This window comes from Ornithorhynchus anatinus, chromosome X5 (assembly GCF_004115215.2).
Source record: "Ornithorhynchus anatinus isolate Pmale09 chromosome X5, mOrnAna1.pri.v4, whole genome shotgun sequence".
Classification (NCBI taxonomy): domain Eukaryota; kingdom Metazoa; phylum Chordata; class Mammalia; order Monotremata; family Ornithorhynchidae; genus Ornithorhynchus; species Ornithorhynchus anatinus.
The window spans coordinates 54,062,404-54,081,444 of record NC_041753.1 but is presented as its reverse complement, the minus strand read 5'-3'; the positions used below and the strand labels follow the sequence as shown (position 1 = coordinate 54,081,444).

The 19,041-nt window shown below is 50.8% G+C and overlaps 1 protein-coding gene, 1 long non-coding RNA gene and 1 other non-coding gene across 6 annotated transcripts in view; 2 read left to right on the top strand and 1 right to left on the bottom strand.

Moving 5' to 3' along the window:
* The window catches only part of VLDLR (very low density lipoprotein receptor), a 32,538-nt gene extending 30,143 nt beyond the window's left edge, over positions 1–2,395 (top strand). For all 4 annotated transcript variants that reach the window (XM_029055725.2, XM_029055727.2, XM_029055723.2 and 1 more), the window contains 2 exons: positions 551–720; positions 1,739–2,395. In XM_029055725.2, the coding sequence (XP_028911558.1) occupies positions 551–720; positions 1,739–1,774 (206 nt within the window). In that variant the 3' untranslated portion in view covers positions 1,775–2,395. The remainder of the gene's footprint in view (positions 1–550; positions 721–1,738) is intronic.
* A 7,936-nt stretch (positions 2,396–10,331) lies between these two features.
* On the bottom strand, positions 10,332–10,469 carry LOC114808395. The gene has a single exon (XR_003756242.1). It is a non-coding gene; the product is annotated as a small nucleolar RNA SNORA7 (small nucleolar RNA).
* A 1,476-nt stretch (positions 10,470–11,945) lies between these two features.
* Positions 11,946–15,090, top strand: LOC114808220. The gene is made up of 3 exons (XR_003756065.1): positions 11,946–12,482; positions 14,517–14,651; positions 14,931–15,090. It is a non-coding gene; the product is annotated as an uncharacterized LOC114808220 (long non-coding RNA).
* Positions 15,091–19,041: the final 3,951 nt, after the last annotated feature.

Genomic DNA, 19,041 nt, shown 5'->3' with positions numbered 1-19,041 from the left:
TAAGACTCCTCTGACCGCATTTAAGAATCTCTTACATGCAGACCACTGTACCAGGTGCTTAGGAAACCACTGCGTCCTTCAAAGAGGAAATGAGTAATCCAAATCGATAAATACTAGGGAGCTCTTCGCGAGTCCTAAAGAGACTGGTGGTTTAATCAGAGGGATCCACCTGGAAGTCGGTGGTCGGGAGTCTTTTTTTTTTTTTTTCTTTCTTTCTTGTAAAGGCTGTCAGAAGTAGTATAACTAAGGAGCTATTGGTTCCCTCTGAAGCACAGTAGCCACAAAGCCAAAAGGCTGCAGCTCCTGGACGCTAGTCCCCCTGTGGGAGATAAGGAAGCTGGCAGTCACCCTTCCTCTCCCTTCGGTGACCCCCGAAGGGCTCGAGACCACCAAAACACTCTGTAGAACCCACTGAAATCCTTAGGAAGCTTGGCCAGCACCTCCGGCTCCCCATGTACCCTGGCTACACATCTGTCTTTTGAACATCTGGAGTTCAGAAGCTCTCATCCAGATTTGGGTTACTGTTACTAACAAACTCTTGACTTTCTAGTGCTATTGACAATAGCAGCAGCAGGTGGCTACTTCATGTGGAGGAACTGGCAGCACAAGAACATGAAAAGCATGAATTTTGATAATCCCGTGTACTTGAAAACCACTGAAGAAGACCTCACAATTGACATTGGCAGACACAGCACTTCCGTTGGACACACTTATCCAGCAGTGAGTTGACCTAAACACTCGACTTTCCTAAAATAGATGGATCATTCCGTGGTATCTATCGAGCGCCTCGTCATAATAATTGTGATATTTAAGTGCTTGCTATTTGCCAGGCACCGGCAAATGCGAGATCATCTGGTTGGACACCGTCCCTGCCCCACGTAGGGCTCACAGTCTTAATATCCATTTTACAAATGAGGGAACGGAGGCCCAGTGAAGCGACCGGCTAAGGTCACACAGCAGACAAGCGGCGGAGCCGGGACTAGAACACGGGTCCTTCTGACGCCCGGGCCCTTGCTCTATCCCACTAGGCCTCGCTGCTTCTCTCTGAGCCCGTCTAACCATGAAGACGTCAACACCACTCTCACTCTCCCGTCCCTGCCGGTTGTATCTTCTCTTCTCCCCTTCCTCTCCCCCGGCCCCCCTGCCCCACTCACACAGTGCAGTAATCGTTGCAAAGCACTTGAAGTATGCGAATCTAGTCCAAGAGACATAGAGTTCAAATAGAATGAAATAGGCTACCTTCAAAACTCGATCTAGAGCAGGAAGCTCCTAGGGGTCGTGGCTGCTGAAGTCGGGGTTTAGGTAACACTGGACCGGGAATCCTAGCTGTGACACGTAGGCTTTTTCTAGTACATAATAGAGTGAACAGCCTCACTCCTTATGTTTAAACTCCTTACAAACATAACAAAAACCCAATTTGGACTGGACTCTTCCCCCTGGCTCTTGGCTAAGGAACTTCTTGGCCAGGCATCAATTACAGCGTTGTTTAGTATCCACTTCAGGATTATTTGCTTAGTCTCTGTAACGGATTATATCATTTGCACTGCTTTTAACTTTGAGCAACAGATGTAAACTACTCTATGCACAGCTCTTCTTCTATGGGACAGAATCATAAATAGTAAGATGGCAAGCTTTTCCCAAACAGTCATTCTGTCTAGCTCTTTTTTTAAAAATGTACACACACCTAAGGCATCGTTTTGGGGGGGGGGGGACGGTTTGTTTTTTTTTTTTCTTTCAGATATCAGTCGTGAGCACAGATGACGATCTAGCTTGATGCTTCTGCCACAACCTGTTCCAGTCTACACTTAAGTTTTGATGATTTTCCTTTTTTTTTTTTTTTTGGATGGTAACCAAGCCAGTGGCTGAATAAGACTCTCTTCCTCGATTCTGGAAGAAGAACCTGAAGATGTGTGGAGCAAGTCCGCATACTTTTTTAATCCTACTTCTGTCCACAGTGTAGTTCAGCTTCAGATGTGGTTACCAACTACTGTAACCCTCAAATTTTTAGTCAGTATTGCCATCACTGGCCAGATATGCACTTTCCATAGAAAGCCATATTCCAGCAATGAAAACTTGTGCTATAGTATACCACCTGTACATAACTTGTATAGGCCATCTGTAAATATCCCTAAAACAATCACTATTCTTAAGCACTTTGAAAATATTTCTATGTAAATTATTGTAAACTTTTTTCAATGGTTGGGGCAATGGCAATAGGAGCAAACGGGTTACTAAGATGAAATTGCCAAAAAAATTTGTAAACATGAGTAATTTTTGTATGGGTGAATGAGAACAAATCTTTGTGACACTTATGGAGGTATGCGGAGTGTGTGTTCAGTAAAACACTGTACAACTTTTTCCAAGTGCTAAAATTAAACCAAGCAGCTTAACAATGCCTTATCAGCCTTTCTTCCTCAGGTCTGAGCTAACGTGTTGCCAAGGCCTACGACTAAAAATTACATAGTAATAGGATTGAGTACCTACTTGTATTTCCCCAAACACCCTCCTCCCTGCCCACAACGAGCCTCCCCTCTCTAATGCGGATAGGTAGTTTAGATGCGGAGTAAAAGAAATTGAATAACATTCAAAAGCGCGGAGGATGGATATACAGATAGAGAGAGAGAGCCACTCTGTGTCTCCGCTCTGGGTTACAGGGACTTAAGGAAGGTCTGGTGGCGGAAGAGGGATTTTAGGAGTTTGAGCAGGAGGAGGCTGGGAGTTCATCAAATTCTGTTGAGCGACATCAAGCCAAGGGCCCAGGGGAGGGCAAGGTCCAGTTAGAAAGTGAGAAGCAGTGGGGCCTAGGGGAAAGAGCAGCGGCCTGGCAATCCGATTCTGGGTTCTGTCGTGTAAGCTTGGGCGCTTGAGTTCTCTGTGCCTGTTACCTCATCCATAAAATGGGGGTTAAGACTGTGAGCCACAGAGGGGACCGGGACGGTGCCTACCCTATCTAGTATCTACCCCTGCGCTTAGTACAGTGCTTGGCGTATAGCAGACACTTAACAGATACCGCTTAAAAAAAAAAAAAAAGCTTGAGTGGAAGTGAGTGCGAGGTGGTGCACAGCCCATCTGAAAAAGGGAAGGAGGAGTTGCTTGATGTGGAGAAACGCTTAATAATATAATGTTGGTATTTGTTAAGCGCTTACTGTGGGCCGAGCACCGTTCTAAGCGCTGGGGTAGACACAGGGTCGTCAGGTTGTCCCACGTGAGGCTCGCAGTCTTCATCCCCATTTGACAGATGAGGTAACGGGCACAGAGAAGTGAAGTGACTTGCCCCCAGTCACACGGCTGACAAGTGGCAGAGCTGGGAGTCGAACCCGTGACCTCCGACTCGGAAGCCCAGGCTCTTTCCGCTGAGCCACGGTAAGCCTCGGCTCTTGCCAGAAGATGATCTGGGCAGCGGCATTTGCTATAGTTTGGCCGTGGCGGAGGATGAAAGTGTCAAGAAGGCTGCTGATAGGATGATTAGAGCAGGGTCCTACCTGCTTAGGTGGAGAGAAAGGCCAGAAGACACTGAGGACTAAGAAGCAGCAGTCTTGGCAGGGCGCGTGGGAGAATTGAAAGATGGAGTGTCTGGGATGACAGGCTGCGGGATGAGGGTGGGGGCAATAATAAGGGTGGTAATCAAGAGAGGTATATTTGAAATCATCTGCAGCTACGCCACTACACTTCCGTGAGCAGACGAGCTCCCCGAGAGACTTAGAAAAAGCAGATCAGAGCCTTGCAGAAGGATCACGGTAAGAAGAGGCGATAAGAACCGGGTGAGAAGAAGAGATCAAAGGGTGGGGAAGAAAGTCCCAACTCCTACGGGGAGGGGAAGGGGCAGGGGTGGGGCTGGCTTTGCCCTTGTGGTGTCGGGCGCGAGGAAGGAGGGCTGCCTGGGCCACTAGTTGCCCTCTCCCCAACCAGCTTTTGGAGCTCATGGTAGTGAACGACTTCGTTACAAAGCTTTAAAACCTTATTACATCTGTGGCCCAGATCTGCTAGGTTTGACAAGGGAATCTGTGTCTCTGTGATCCGCTACCTCAGCAGGAGGCTTAGGGCCTCATTTATTCGACGAGTGTTAAACGGTATCCGATGACACCTGACAAAGTTTTATCCATTACTCGCGATTATAGTTTTGGGTATCAAAATATCCACTGTGCCATGCTGCTTCCCCCTGAGAAGTCCCAATACCTGAGCCCAAATTGTTAACCTCAGGACTTCAAATCTAATGACGTTACATCTGGGCAAATCTACTGTGTGGCTCATCATAGATTAGAAGGACCTCAGTCTTCCGCCCTTTCATCTTCCTGAAAGTTAAGTAAAATATTTTGAAGAAGCCACGTCACCACGAGTGGCTTTTACATCACAATAATAATAACTGTGGTGTTCGTTAAGTGCTCACTATGTGCCAAGCACTGTTCTAAGGGCTGGGGTAGATACAAGATAATCAGGTCGTCCCACGTGGGGCTCACGGTCTTAATCCCCATTTTACAGATGAGGTAACTGAGGCCCAGAGAGGTTAAGTGCCTGTGCTCAAGGTCACACAGCCAGGGGTGGGTCTGCTACTTATCCAAGTCTTCTGATTCTCAGTTCCCTGCTCCTTCCACTAGTCTCCTGTGGCTGGCATTTATCATTTATTTTGAATTCAGCTCGGCCGTGGAAGAATGCATTTATAATTCACTACTGTTTTTGATCCCCCCCCCCCCGCCCCAGAAACCAAATATCTACATACCAGGCATGATTGAGTGTGATCTATGAGGAAGGGCTGACCCAGTATCGAGGAAGTAAGGAAATACCCGCAATTCCAATTCAAACAACCTGATTGTATAAGATTTCATTTATTAATAGGTTATTATTTAGGAGTTCAAAGTTCACTTTTAACCACTAGGTCAAGGGAAGGTCGGCTAAAGCTAAATCTGTGTAGTTATTAAGAATGTCTATGGCAGTATTGTCTTCAAAACAAAGGATAGCTCTATTCTTTTTGCTAAACATTTTTGGGCCCACGGTTCTGATCTGAATTTTTTCAGTAAAATCCCAACTGGAAGGATACGTTAATCATCATATTGTTACATAAATTACCTTTGAATTTTGAACATTCTAAAAACTGTGCAAATTAAGATTTTATCAGTCTGGTTATAGCAGCTGTGCAGATGGTCAATCCGACAATCAATCAATGATATTAATTGAGTACTTACTCTGTGCAGAGCACTGTACTAAGCGCTTGGGTGAGTCTAATGCAACATAGTTGGCAAATTCCTTCCCTGCCCACAGTGAGCTTACAGTCTAGAGAGGGAGACAGGCATCAATACAACTGATTTCTAATGTATAATTTAAAGGTATGTGCAAAAGTGAGGTGGAGTTGAGTGTGGGGTGAATATCAAGTTCCCAAAGGTCACAGATCCAAATGCAGGGGGGAGAAGGAGCAGGGGAAAAGAGGGCTTAATCAGGGAAGGCTTCTTGGAGGAAATGTGACCTGCATAATGCTTTGAAGATGCGGAGAGTGGTGGCGGGGCATACGTGGAGCGGGAGGAAATTCCAGGCTAGGGTAACTGGCTGAGTTTTTAAGACCCTTTAGGAATGAAGGACTTGGAATACATAATTGGTCAGTAATTCACAAATGGAATGGGATTTAGGTTGCTGAATTTTAGCCTTGGCCTTTACGGGAGATCTTTGACCTTTGATTCATAGGAGTTTCTTGCACAAATGCATCGATTAAAAAAAAAAATCAATCAACCGGTGGTATTTCTTGAGGACCTACTGTGCGCAGAGCACTGTACCGAGTGGTGGGGAAAGAACGATACAGTCAAATTGGTAGAGGAGCTCCCGGTCCACAAGGACCTCGCCGTCTAGAGGGGGAGGTAGACGTTAAATTACAAATGGAAGCGGCAGAGTATAAGGATAGGTAAATGAGGGCTGTGGGACTGCGGGGTGGGGTGAGTATCACGAGTGCTTAAGGGGTCCACACCCAACAGCATAGGCAATACGGAAGCAGCGGGGCGTAGTGGATAGAGCCCGGGCCTGGGACGCAGGAGGTCATGGATTCTTGTCTGCTGTGTGGCCTTGGGCAAGTCCCTTCACTTCTCTGTGCCTCAGCTGCCTCATCTGTAAAATGGCGATTGAGACCGTGAGCCCCAGGCGGGACAGGGACTGTATCCAGCCCGTTTTGCTCGTGTCCACCCCAGCGCTTAGTAGAGTGCCTGGCACATAGTAGGCGCTTCACAAATACCGCGATGATTATTATTAGAAGGGAAGGCAAATAGGGGAAGTGATGGTCTAGTTAGGGAAGGCCTCTTAGAGGAGATACGATTTTAGTAGGGTTCTGAAGATGGGGAGAGCGGCCAACTGTTGACGGGTAAAGGGGAGGGAGCTCCAGGCACGAGGGAGGACGTGGGCAAGGGGTCGGCAGTGAGACGGGTGAGCTGGAGATACGGTGAGTAGGTTGACGGTAGAGGAGCGAGATGTGCAGGCTGGGATAGGGTGGGAAATCAGCGAGGTTAAGGTAGGAGAAGAAGAGCTGAGGTAGTGACTTAACGCCAGTGGTCAGGTTTTTCTATTCGATGAGGACAGGAATGGGTGATCGTGAAAGGTCTGTGAGGAGTAGAGACGTCAGTCGATCAGTAATAATAATGTTGGTATTTGTTAAGCGCTTACTATGCGCAGAGCACCGTTCTAAGCGCTGGGGGAGATACAGGGCGATCAGGTCGTCCCACGTGAGGCTCGCGGTTAATCCCCGTTTTACAGATGAGGGAACTGAGGCCCAGAGAAGTTAAGTGACTCGCCCGCAGTCGCACGGCTGACCGGTGGCGGAGCCGGGAGTCGAACCCATGACCTCTGACTCCGCAGCCCTGGCTCTTTCCACTGAGCCGCGCTGCTTCCCTGTAGCAGTAGTGTTTATTGAGCGCTTACCGTATGCGGAGCAATGTACTAAACGCTTCGGAGAATACAACGTAACCGAAGCAGTAGATTACGTTCTCGGCCCAGTAGGAACGTACGGTCTAGAGGGACAGACGTTAAATAACGTACAGCAACGTACATTAGCGCCGGGGCTCCGGTGAATGTGTGCGGAATGGTGTTTTAGAGTGATAATCTGGGCATAAGAGTGAATTACGGACTGGAGGGGGGAGAGGCTGGAAGGAGGAAGACTCGTAAGGAGGTTGATAATAATAATAATGATAATGTTGGTATTTGTTAAGCGCTTACTACGTGCAGAGCACCGTTCTAAGCGCTGGGGGAGATACAGGGTCGTCGGGTCGTCCCACGTGAGGCTCGCGGTTAATCCCCATTTTACAGATGAGGTAACTGAGGCCCAGAGAAGTGAAGCGACTCGCCCGCAGTCACACGGCTGACCGGGGGCAGAGCCGGGAGTCGAACCCATGACCTCTGACTCCGCAGCCCTGGCTCTTTCCACTGAGCCATGCAGTAGTCTAGCTGGGGCATGATGAGCACCTGGATCCAAATGCTGGTCATTGGATGGAGAGACTGTGGAGGAAAAACCAGGATGATTTAACGGCAGGCTGCATATGGGAATTCAGAGAAAGGGACAAGCCAAGGATGATAAGGTTAAGGGCTTAGGAGACAGGGAGGAGAGTGATGTCAAATGAGTAGAGAAAATCAAGTAGAGGAGAGGAGCGTTCAGTTGGAGCGTTCCGGAGGAGTAGCCTGGCCCGGTGGAAAGAACACAGGCCTGGGAGTCAGAGGACCTGGGTTCTAACTCCGCTCTGCTAGTTGTCTGTTGTGTGACCTTGGACAGGTCACTTAATTTAATTTAGCCTCAGTTTCCTTACCTGTAAAATGGAGATTCAATGCCTGTTGTCCCCCTATTTGAGACTGAGCCCCGCATGATACCAGGACTGCGTCCAACCTGATTAACCTGGATCTATCCCAGCGCTCAGAACAGCACGTGACACATGGTAAGTGCTTAACCGATATAATAATGAAAAAAATAATAATAACGTATTGACCTCAAGGCGGAGTGGGTTCTTGGAGGCAAGAGGAAATGTGAGATCGCAGAGAAGATGAGAGGTCAGGGCTAGTGAGGTAGGTTTGGGAGACAGACTCAAAAGAGGTGGTATCTTAAGCCATGGGAACAAATGAGCATTCTGAAGCAGTGCACTGTAAAGTGAGAAGGGGAGGGGATCAGGTGTTCTACATTTAAAATATTTCCAGGAATCTTGATAGTGCCGGGACGCTATTTTAACAGAATGTGGATTATCTAGGATTTTTGTTGGCCATGCTTTTTTTTTTTTTTAAAAAAAAAAAAAAAAAAAGTTAAGGCGAGGGAAGAAAGAAAAATCTCTTCTGTCAAAGAAGCTAATTCAATAAACCGCAAAGACATGCCTAATTATAGGAATGAGCACAAGGTTTAAAATATGCATGCGAAAACTAGTTACTGCATTGGTTTCTTTGCACAAAGCGAGGTTCTGCCACATAAGGGAAATTGATTTTGTGCTGTTAATTATAAAGACAATTCACTTCTTTTATTTCTCTTAAGAGTCTCATTATGTGAAAAAAAAACTGATCTGAAACCTTCAGACTTTCCTTTTTTTTTTTTTTTTTAAACAAAACTTCTGTCATTCTACCAAGGATGCCGTAAGCTTACTCCAGGGCTGGCATTTTAAAAGGTAAGTGTCAACACAGGAGAGATTGATTCAGTTGAATAATAAACCCTGGCACCAAAGATAATTCTCCAGGAAAACGCTGGCAGCCTCTTAATGGTTACTTTACAAAGCCACGGTCTGTCTCAAGCTATTGGGTTTTTCAGAAAAAGTATCATTTTCCACTTCTCACTTTTAACTTTACGGGGTGTTTTCACAACACCGGGCAAGAATCGGCGAGAGTAAAGTTAGTTGAGTTTAAGCGATGGGTGTAGGAAACTTCAAGAAGGGGCTTTTAGTTTTAAAAAGTCTTCACCTTTCTTCTCTAGGAAAAGGCGAGCCAACCATTTAGACACAACTCCATGATTCTGTTTATCTTGATGATGTTGTTTTGTTTTGTTCTGTTTCGCTTTGCCGTCCCTCTCCCCCGTGTAGACTGTGAACCCGTTACTGGGCAGGGATGGTCTCTATCCGTTGCCGAATTGTACGTTCCAAGCGCTTAGTACAGTGCTCCGCACATAGTGAGCGCTCAATAAATGCTATTGACTGAATGAGTACGACGCTATGTCCCCGGATTCTCTGGTGTGTGAGGTTAAATTTAGTGGTAATTGTTTGGGGTTTGTTAGGCGCTTACTACGAGCGGAGCACTGTTCTAAGCGCTGGGGGAGATAGAGGGTAATCAGGTCGTCCCACGTGAGGCTCGCAGTCTTCATCCCCATTTTACAGATGAGGTGACCGAGGCACCGAGAAGTGAAGTGACTTGCCTGAAGTCACACAGCCGACAGGTGGCGGAGCCGGGATTAGAACCCACGACCTCTGACTCCTAAGCCCGTGCTCTTGTGGCAATCATAGTAACGGGCAGCATCTATCGAGTACCACGTGGAACAGCGCGCTGAACTAGGCGGTTGGGAAGTACAGAATAATGAGATGACCCGTTTCCCGCCCACGGGAGCTTTCATCCGAATGGGGGAGACAGAAGTAAAAATGTTTCACTAAACTGTCGGAATAAATGAATACATCTTAAATACATTTGAGTGCCCTGAGAGGAGCAAAGCAGAGTTAGTCAATCAGTGGTATTTAGCGATTGCTTACTCTGTGCGGGCCACTATACCAAGCATCTGTGAGAGTACCATAAAGTTAGAAGGCACGATCCCTGCCCTTGAGAAGCTTACGGTCTACCGGGAGTCGGGTGATAGGTCATGCCGATGACTCGAGTCCGAAGGCCAAGTGAGAATACGCTTCTAGGGAAACTCTTCGAACTCAAGCTACATGCTCATCAAAAGTTACTGAATTAATGAAACGGCGGCCTCCTGGAAGCTCAGGCGCGCCCTTAAGAAGGCAGAAATGATGATGAAATGCCTCGGGGCCTGAGAGGACTATAAAGGAGAAAAGGTCTGGGTACCGCCTTGCAGCCGGGAAACCCTACATTCAACCAGCCGAAAGCTGTCACTGAATTTTACGTCCTTACTAGTACACCGTCTTCGGCGACGGTATTTACTGAGTGCTCTCTGTGTTCAGAGCTCTGTACTAAACTAAACACTTGTCTTATGCCGCCGAGTCGTTTCCGACCCGTGGCGACGCCGCGGACACACCTCTCCCAGAACGCCCCGCTCTCCATCTGCAGTGGACCCGTAGGGTTTTCTTGGTAAAAATATGGAAGCGGTTTACCATCGCCGCCTTCCGCGCGGTAAACTCGAGTCTCCGCCCTCGACTCTCTCCCACGCCGCTGCTTCCCGGCATGGGTGAGTCTTGGCTTGTAGCAGATTGTCTTCCACTCGCTAGCTACCGGCCAAGCTAGGAATGGAATGGGCAGGCCTCTGCTTGACTCGCCCTCCCGTAGTTGTGACCGGGAGGGTACTGGCAACTCTCCGGGTGCGACCCTGAGAGGGGAGCTAAACACTTAGCACTGTACAGATGAATGTTGGAAGGAAGGGATGTGAAGACCGACTCCAGAAAATCAGCACGTCTTGGGGGAGTCAGGCGATGGGGCGTCAAGCTTTATTGGAATTGAAGGTCCATAGAGCAGTGATTGACTAACATTCTGTATACCTGCAAAACCTGGGTTTGCCACAGATATGCCGTCGGGACAGGTCGAGCGATTCTAGATTCTAGCGGCATCACCTTCAAAAGCAAGAATTCTTACTCAGCCTGGGACGCGCGAGAAGAATAGGTAACCGCTACCGTGTCATGAGTTGAAGCGGGGAGACGGGAAGCGGGGAGACGGGAAGCAAGGGGAGCAGAAGACATTTGAAAGGCATAAGGAAATGAAAACCTTTAGGCTACCTAGCATCTGGAAAACAACAGCAGCGGATACGCCGGCATGACAATCAGGTGTGAGGTGACTCTTTTAGAACAGGGGCTCCAAGAATATCTCATTTCCAAATGGCAGAAAGAAAACTGTTACTCTGTCAGTCGGTCGATCGTATTTATTAAGCGCTTACTGAGTGCAGAGCCCTGTAGTAAACGTTCGGGGGAATGCAATATAACAACAGACACGTACAGATATGGATATTAGCGCTCTGGGGCTGGGAGGGGGGATGAACAAAGGGAGCAAGTCAGGGTGACGCAGAAGGGAGTGGGAGAAGAGGAAAGGAGGGCTTAGTCGGGGAAGGCCTCTTGGAGAACACGTGACTTCAGTAAGGCTTTGAAGCCGGGGGGGGCGGGAGAGTCACTGTCGGATATGAGGAGGGGAGGGCGTCCCAGGCCAGAGGCAGGACATAGGCGAGAGGTCGGCGGAGAGATAGGCGAGATGGAGGTACAGTGAGAAGGTTAGCGTTAGAGGAATGAAGTGTCCGGCCTTGGGTTGGAGTAGGAAAGTAGTGAGGTGGGGTGGGAGGGGGCTAGGTGATCGAATGCTTTCAAGCCAATGGTAAGGAGTTTCCGTTGGAAGCGGCGGTGGATGGACAACCTCTGAAGGTCCTCGAGGAGTGGGCAAACACAGCCTGAAGGTTGGTGTCGGGCGGTGTCCGGCCTCGCAGTTAGCGGACGTGTTACACAATTGTACGTGTAGGACGTGAAGGGATTGTTGTTCGCGTGCCTTGGTCTTTCCTACCAAAGTCACGCCATGGATAGAATCTCACCATCGGCGGACTCGTCTGTGAAAACACGGAGCAGCAAAGAGAGTTGCAACTTTGTCTTTTTAATAAGAATAATGTCGGCATTTGTTAAGCGCTTACTGTGTGCACAGCACTGTTCTAAGCGCCGGGGTGGATACAAGGTAATCAAGTTGTCCCACGTGAGGCTCCCGGTCTTCATCCCCATTTTGCGGATGAGGTGACTGAGGCCCAGAGAAGTGACTCGCCCACCGTCACGCAGCTGACAAGTGGCAGAGCCGGGATTCAAACCCATGACCTCTGCCTCCCAAGGCCGGGCTCTTTCCACTGAGCCACGCTGCTTCTCTGAAAAGGGGCTCCTGAAAGGGCCACGGCTAAATCCTAAGGAAAATGATGAGCACGAGAGAGAAAATAGGCAGTAAAAGTAGTGCGTTAAATCCTTTAGGCCGCTGGAGCACCGTTGAACACCCTAGGCATTATTCACATTTTGCTTTTGCTTTGTTCTGTTAAATTCGTATACCTAAAACCCAAGGTTTACAAAACCGTCGCCCTCGGCCTATGTCATTCCCTGCTCTCTGTGCCATCTGGTTCTCTATTCTCTGAGGTACTGCTATTCACCCCTGAATTATTTCCCCCACTCTTCCCTTTTAGAGAAACTCTAGAAACCAGATGAGAGTCCAGGTATCCCAGTCACAGAGAAGGTCGGACGCCACAGTTTCACGGGAGGCGTTCGGTTCAGTCTGAATCCAGAAGCCATAATGGCGGTGCAGTCTAACCTGCCGGGCCGTCAGAGGATGTATTAGCCGTACTGAGTCGGTTTTTCTACCTCCTTATCTCTCCTCGAATCGTTGTAAGTTCCTTGAGGGCGGGATCTTTTTTTGTTGGGGTTTTTTTATGGCATTTGTTAAGTGTCTGTGATGTGCCAGGCACCGTTCTGAGCACGAGGGCGGTTACAAGGTAATCAGATTGGACGCAGTCCCTGTCCCACGTAGGGCTCCCGGTCTTAATCCCCATTTTACGGATGAAGTAACTGACAGCACGGAGAAGGAAAGTGACTTGTCCAAGGTCACACAGCAAAGAAGTGGCGAAGCCGGGACTCGCTCGGACCCAGGTCCTTCTGACTCTCGGGCCCGCCTGCTTTACCCGCTAGGCCACGCTGCTTCTCGGGTCCACCGACGCTATTGTAGTTTACTCTCCCGGGCGCTTGGCACGGTGCTCTGCACACAGCACGTGCTCGATAAACGCCGTCGATCCATGGATTGAACCGTGTCCTGCAAAGGGAGCGGCCTTCTGTGGTGCCAGTGGCGATCTCTGACTGGGCCTAGAGTTTGTCAGGTGTGGGCTGGGATTTCTTCCTTCGATCTCTTCGGTCTAACTGTGGATCCGAACGGCTACGTCGATCCCAAGGAGCAGCTCGTAGTCATCTTCGTGTCGTCCTGCTCTGTGGTTCCGGGCTAGAATCTTCAGTCGACATACGGCGACTCCTGAATGAAGGTTTTCGAAGGTGCTCTCGGACTAAGTCAAATTCATTCATTCAACAGTATTTATTGAGCGCTTACTATGTGCAGAGCACTGTACTAAGCCCTTGGAATGATGAGTTCTCCGGAGGACCGGAACCACATTCTGATCTCCTCGAGCGGTTACACGGCCCTGCTTTACTCCACTGGTGAGGGGAAAGAACCAGACTAGGTTCTCAGGGTCTCCTCGGGGCAACCAGCCTTTTTTTTTTTGGAGTTGTGGATTCTGATTGTTTGCCTTTTTTCGACCTTTATAATTTGTGACATCATTTTCACAGTTGAGCAGGACATCTGTGATACTAAAGGATACGTAGCGTACGTCGTCTTATTTCCCCCTACGGGGACTCCTCCGACTTAACGTCACAACTGGTGTCTGAAAACTGTGTCAGGTTGAAACTTTGTAAATGAGAGCCAGTTTTCTAATGGGGAAAATGTTTTCCATAGGGGGCTGATTCCCGAACCTGTCGGACATCCTGTTTTGCCCCCAGTTACCCAGAATTGTGGACGAGAGCAATTATAGATGGGCAATATAGCTACATTCTGTATTTATATTGAGTCAGAGGTGTTCCGAGATAGGCTAGCCAACTTCTACTTCGCTAGCGGAAAAGCGGACTTGTCGACTCTCCCTGGTGACTTCACCTGGCGATCGGATAACCTCCCCGCTCACCACCCCCGCGGCTTCTCCCATTCCTCCCCCTCCCTGCCCTCCGTAAGCTTCCCCCTCTCTTTCAAAAGCCCAGTCGTGGCTTTTAAAACCATTTCCCCGTTTCTCCATCACTCCTGTGGGCTCCCTCGCCTGCCCGCGTCCCCGGAGCCACAGAGGAGGCTACCGCTGGAAAGCTGGAACTGGTCGTTTTCTTTAATGATATTTGTTGAGCGTTTATTACATGCCAGGCGCCGTACTGACCACCGGGCTGGATACAAGATAATCGTGTTGGCCACGGTCCCTGTCCCCCAGAGGGCTCGCGGTCTTCATCCCCATTTTACCAGATGAGGTGACTGAGGCACAGAGGCGTGAAGCGACTTGCCCGAGGTCACACAGCCGACAAGTGGCAGAGCCAGGAGTAGAACCCAGGTCCTCCTGACTCCCAGGTGTATCATAAAGCTGAAACGTGATATAAATTTAGAAATGGTGCCTTGTGGCATAACTCGAAACGCCGTAGGTTAAGAACTGCCCGTCGCATATATACTTCTTTAGTTGTGGCGTTTATCAATCATCCGCTACGTGCCAAGCACTGCGCCAGGCACTGGGGCTCTTACAGACATAACAGAGTCCCCGTCCCGCGTGGGGCTCCCATCGCTTAACGTCGCGATGACGGGGGATGTTTTCCTCGTCAGTGATTTCCGCTGCAATTATATCTCTTCAGGTTCTTCGTAAATAGCGAACCTGGAACGCACCGATCCCTGAATTACGACGCTTCAGCATCCCAGAGTTGGCAAGCGCTACGGCCCGGGAAGTCACGGTGGCAGCAGGTCTTGGCTCAGGGTGTCCAACTCCCAAGGTGCGTTGACAGTGAGAGGAAGGAGAGACTGTTTTTTCCCCCACTGGGCTCTTGTCCCACCGGCCTTCCCCGGCCCCCTCCCCCTCTCCCGTTCTCCTCCCCAACCCGGAGGGACCCTAGAAGGTGAGGGACCCGATTTAAAAGGCGATTTAAGCCCACTGTGGGCGGGGAACGTGTCCACCAACTCCGTTGTCTTCGCGGAGTGCTCTGTACACAGGAAGCCCTCAAGAACTAGAAGCACTGATGGATTGATTAATCACCGCCACATCTCTTGCGCAGGTGCCAGTCCCGGGGCCCCGAATTGCACCGTGAACGTAACTGGCGGTCACCATTCCGACTTCAATCTACGGCCCCGGATGGCAGGGGGTCCCCGGCACCGGCGTGCCCACCCGCGGCCTCTCTCGTCCCGACGACGGCTGGGAGTTTGACCCTTCTCTTTTCCATTTCCAGCCCCCATGCGGGCCGTAGTTCATTCATTCAACAGTGTTTGTCGAGCGCTCGCTAGGTGCGGGGCACTGTACTAAGCGCTTGGAATGGACAAATCGGCACCAGGCAGAGACAGTCCCTGCCCTCTGACGGGCGCACAGTCCAATCGGGGGAGACGGACGGACGAGAACGATGGCAATAAAGAGAATCGAGGGGAAGAACGTCTCATTAAAACAATAGCAAATAAATAGAATCAGGGTGAGGCACATCTCATTAAACAAAATAAATAGGGTAGTGAAGATATAGACGGTCGAGCGGACGAGCACGGTGCCGAGGGGAGGGGACGGGAGAGGGGGAGGAGCGGAGGGAGAGGGGGGAGAAGAGGGTTTAGCTGCGGAGAGGTGGGGGGGGGGGGGGGTAGAGGGAGCAGAGGGAGAAGCTCGGTCCGGGAAGGCCTCTCGGAGGAGGTGAGCTTTGAGTAGGGTTTCGAAGAGGGGAAGAGAATCCGTTCGGCGGAGGCGAGGAGGGAGGGCGGCCCGGGACCGCGGGAGGACGCGGCCCGGGGGGGTCGACGGCGGGCCGGGCGAGACCGAGGGGGACGGCGAGGAGCGGAGCGGGCGGGGCGGGCGGCGGAAAGAGAGGAGGGAGGAGAGGTGGGAAGGGGGCGAGGCGACGGACGGCCTCGAAGCCTAGAGTGAGAGTCCTGAGAGCTCTGGCCTGGCTCTGACAGTTTGATTCCCCCCCGAAGCTACGGGAAGCCCGCGCTAAATTCCAAGCCAGATCACCTGACTGAACACTCACCCCGGTTACAGGATTATAGAACAAGCAAATAGAAACAGGTTTATGAACACAGCAGCACCGTGTGCAAAATCACCACGGACCGGCCACGGGACTCATTCCCCACCTATCGAGGAACAGTCGGAGGAATGAATTCTCGCTTAATCTTCATTCCGCCTACAGATGGAATGAAAATAAAAGGAGAAGCGGCATGGCCTGGTGGACGGAGCACGGGCCTGGGCGTCAGAAGGAGCCGGGTTCTAATCCCGGCTCTGCCACCTGTCGGCTGCGTGACCTCGGGCAAGTCACTTACCTTCTCCGGGCCTCAGTTACCTCACCTGTAAAACGGGAACTAAGACTGCGGGCCGACTGTGGGACAGGGACCGTGGCCAACCTGATTGGTTTGTGCTATCCCAGCACTCCGTACAGTTCCTGGCACACGGTCAGTGCTTAACAAACGCCATCTCTTTCTTGTCCCAAGTATCCTTTTTCAGGGAACGTGTCTAATAATAATGGCGGCGGTATCTGTTAAGCGCTTACTACGTGCAGAGCACTGTTCTAAGCGCTGGGGGAGAGACGAGGTAATCAGGTTGTCCCACGTGAGGCTCACGGTCTCAAGCCCCATTTTGCAGGTGAGGTGACTGAGGCACGGAGAAGTGAAGTGACTCGCCCACAGTCACGCTGCTGACAAGCTGGCAGCGCCGGCATTCGAACCCATGACCTCTGACTCCCGAGGCCGTGCTCTTTCCCCTGAGCCACGCTGCTTCTCGACCAACTCCGTTGTATCGTGCTCTCCCTCAGTGCTCGTTACACGGTAAACACTCAGTAAATGCTATTCGATTGATTGATGGCGATATCTTACAGCGACTCCATCTTTAGCGTTTATTCAGCGCCTCCCGTATCGTAACAATAACGGCTGTATTTGTCGAGCGCTTCCTATGTGCCAAGCACTGTTCATCCCCCATCTTACAGGTGAGGGAACTGAGGCCCGGAGAAGTCAAGTGACCTGCCCAAAGTCACACAACCGGTAAGTTGGCGGAGCCAGAATCGGAACCCACGGCCTCTGACTCCCAAGCCCGACTTCCTCTTCGCCGAGCAACCGGGTCGGCCTCTTGTCCGGCTCGGGCGAGCCACGCGCACTGACGCCCGTTAAAGCCCCGGGGAGAAGGAGGAGCCGACAGTCATCGAAAAGACGCGGAGGAGCCAGAGAATGGGAAGAGAGACGAAGGCTAGGGAAGGCCAGGAGAGGAGAGCTGTGGGTCGATCGGTGGTATTTTGGGGCATCTATCAATTGACTGAGGAGCAGCACGGCCTAGGGGGGAGAAGCAGTGGCATGGGAGTCAGAGAGCCTGGGTTCTACTCCCACCTGCACCTCTGGGGCAAGTCACTCAACCTCTCGGTGCCTCAATCTCCTCATCCGTAAAATGGGGATTCAACTGTCTGCCCCCCCCCCCCCCCCCGCCCCAACTTAGACTGTGAGCCCCACGCGGGACGGGGACTGTGTCCGACCCTAATCGGCTCCTTATTAACCCCAGGGCCCAGAACAGCGCTCAACACAGAGTAAGCACTTGAGGAATATAACGATAATAATGGTTGAGCGCCTAATAATAACGACGTTGGTATTTGTTAAGCGCCTACTAGGGGCCGAGCACTGTTCGGAGCGCTGGGGGAGATACGGGGTAATCAGGTTGTCCCACGTGGGGCTCACACGCTTTTAATCCCTATTTTACAGATGAGGGAACTGAGGCACAGAGAAGTTAAGTGACTCGCCCACGGTCACACAGCCGACAAGGGGCAGAGCCGGGAGTCGAACTCATGACCTGTGACGCCGAAGCCCGGGCTCTTTCCACTGAGCCACGCTGCTTCTGCCTACTACGTGCAGAGCACCGAACTAAGTGCCGGGAAAGAGCTGCTCGGAGATTTGGGAGACGTGATTCTCGCCCTCAGAGCTTTGACAGTCTAGTGACTACATCTCGGGTTCCCATCGCCCGAGCCAGGAATATAAACGGACCGAGCAAGGGTAGAATTTAATTTTAGTAGAGATCCTCCTTTCAGTGTCTCCCGAAAGACTGTAATGACCACATTGGAAGCGCGGGTCTCCGAGGCTTTCCCGTGTAGATCTACTGCACAAGGGTAAGAGCGGGTGGTTTCAGGTAATGAGAGAACCGAAGCCTAATCATCCATCGAGTCTTTAGAACCTTTGGGATTGCTTTTCCCTTAGTCTAGCTCCGGTTCATACGGTGAAAAACGTCACCGCTACGAGAGGTGGGAAAGGGGGATAAGAGCGAAGGGTCAGCGGGGTGAGGAGTGTGGGGCGATTGCAAATACGGACTGGACTGAAAGCATTTGAGCCCCAGGAGTTCCGATTATCTTCTGGCCGAATAGTGCGGTTAATCATCGAGTAGTTAAAATTTCCGGTGAGCCGGCATCAGCTCCCCGCCGAACACGTGGGCAGGGCCGCGAACAAATACCGCATCGGCGTTTCTTTATTTTAGAGGCAGTTCCATAGCTGGGGGGTGGGGCGGGGGGGTGGCCAGGGGAGCCTGCTGTGTTTGCATTCAGGCCCTCGTCCATGGTGTTACCTAATCCCCGTGAAGGAGAATTCCATCTACGAAAGCATTCCGGAAAGTATCAAGTTTTGAAAAAAGCCGAAGAGAATCTGCGTAACCCGCCGGAATAAGCATTCGCGTGGGGGCACCATAAAATCAACCGGCTTGACCCATACAGGGCCATTAGACGGGTATTCAAGATGTAAAATGAGAATTGGCCCCGTCCTCATTTCGGTCCAAGCCCCTCCTGGGCACTTTTCCCTCCTCCTTTGACTCCAAGAGAACACATCCGAGAAATCTTTCCCCACTGACACGGATTCCCAGTCGGCGCCTAAAAAAAACTTCTCTGGCTCCCTCCGTAGGCATCTCTAAAGTGAAGATCGCAGTGAAACGGCCGAGTGCACGTGCGGTGCTTGAATGAATCTTCAAACCCGGCGCCGCGGGACCCACTCGCTCGCAAGTCCTGCGGACCCCCGGGACCAGCGACCGGACCTCAGGCGGGGCCGCCGGTGCGAGGCCTAGAGGTGGACAGGGCCAGAAGGGGAGCAGAGAGAGGACGGGGGGACAGGAGAAAGGAGAGAAGGAAGGTGGGAGGGGGGAGATTAAGGGTCGAAAGGGGACAGAGGAAAGAAGTGGGA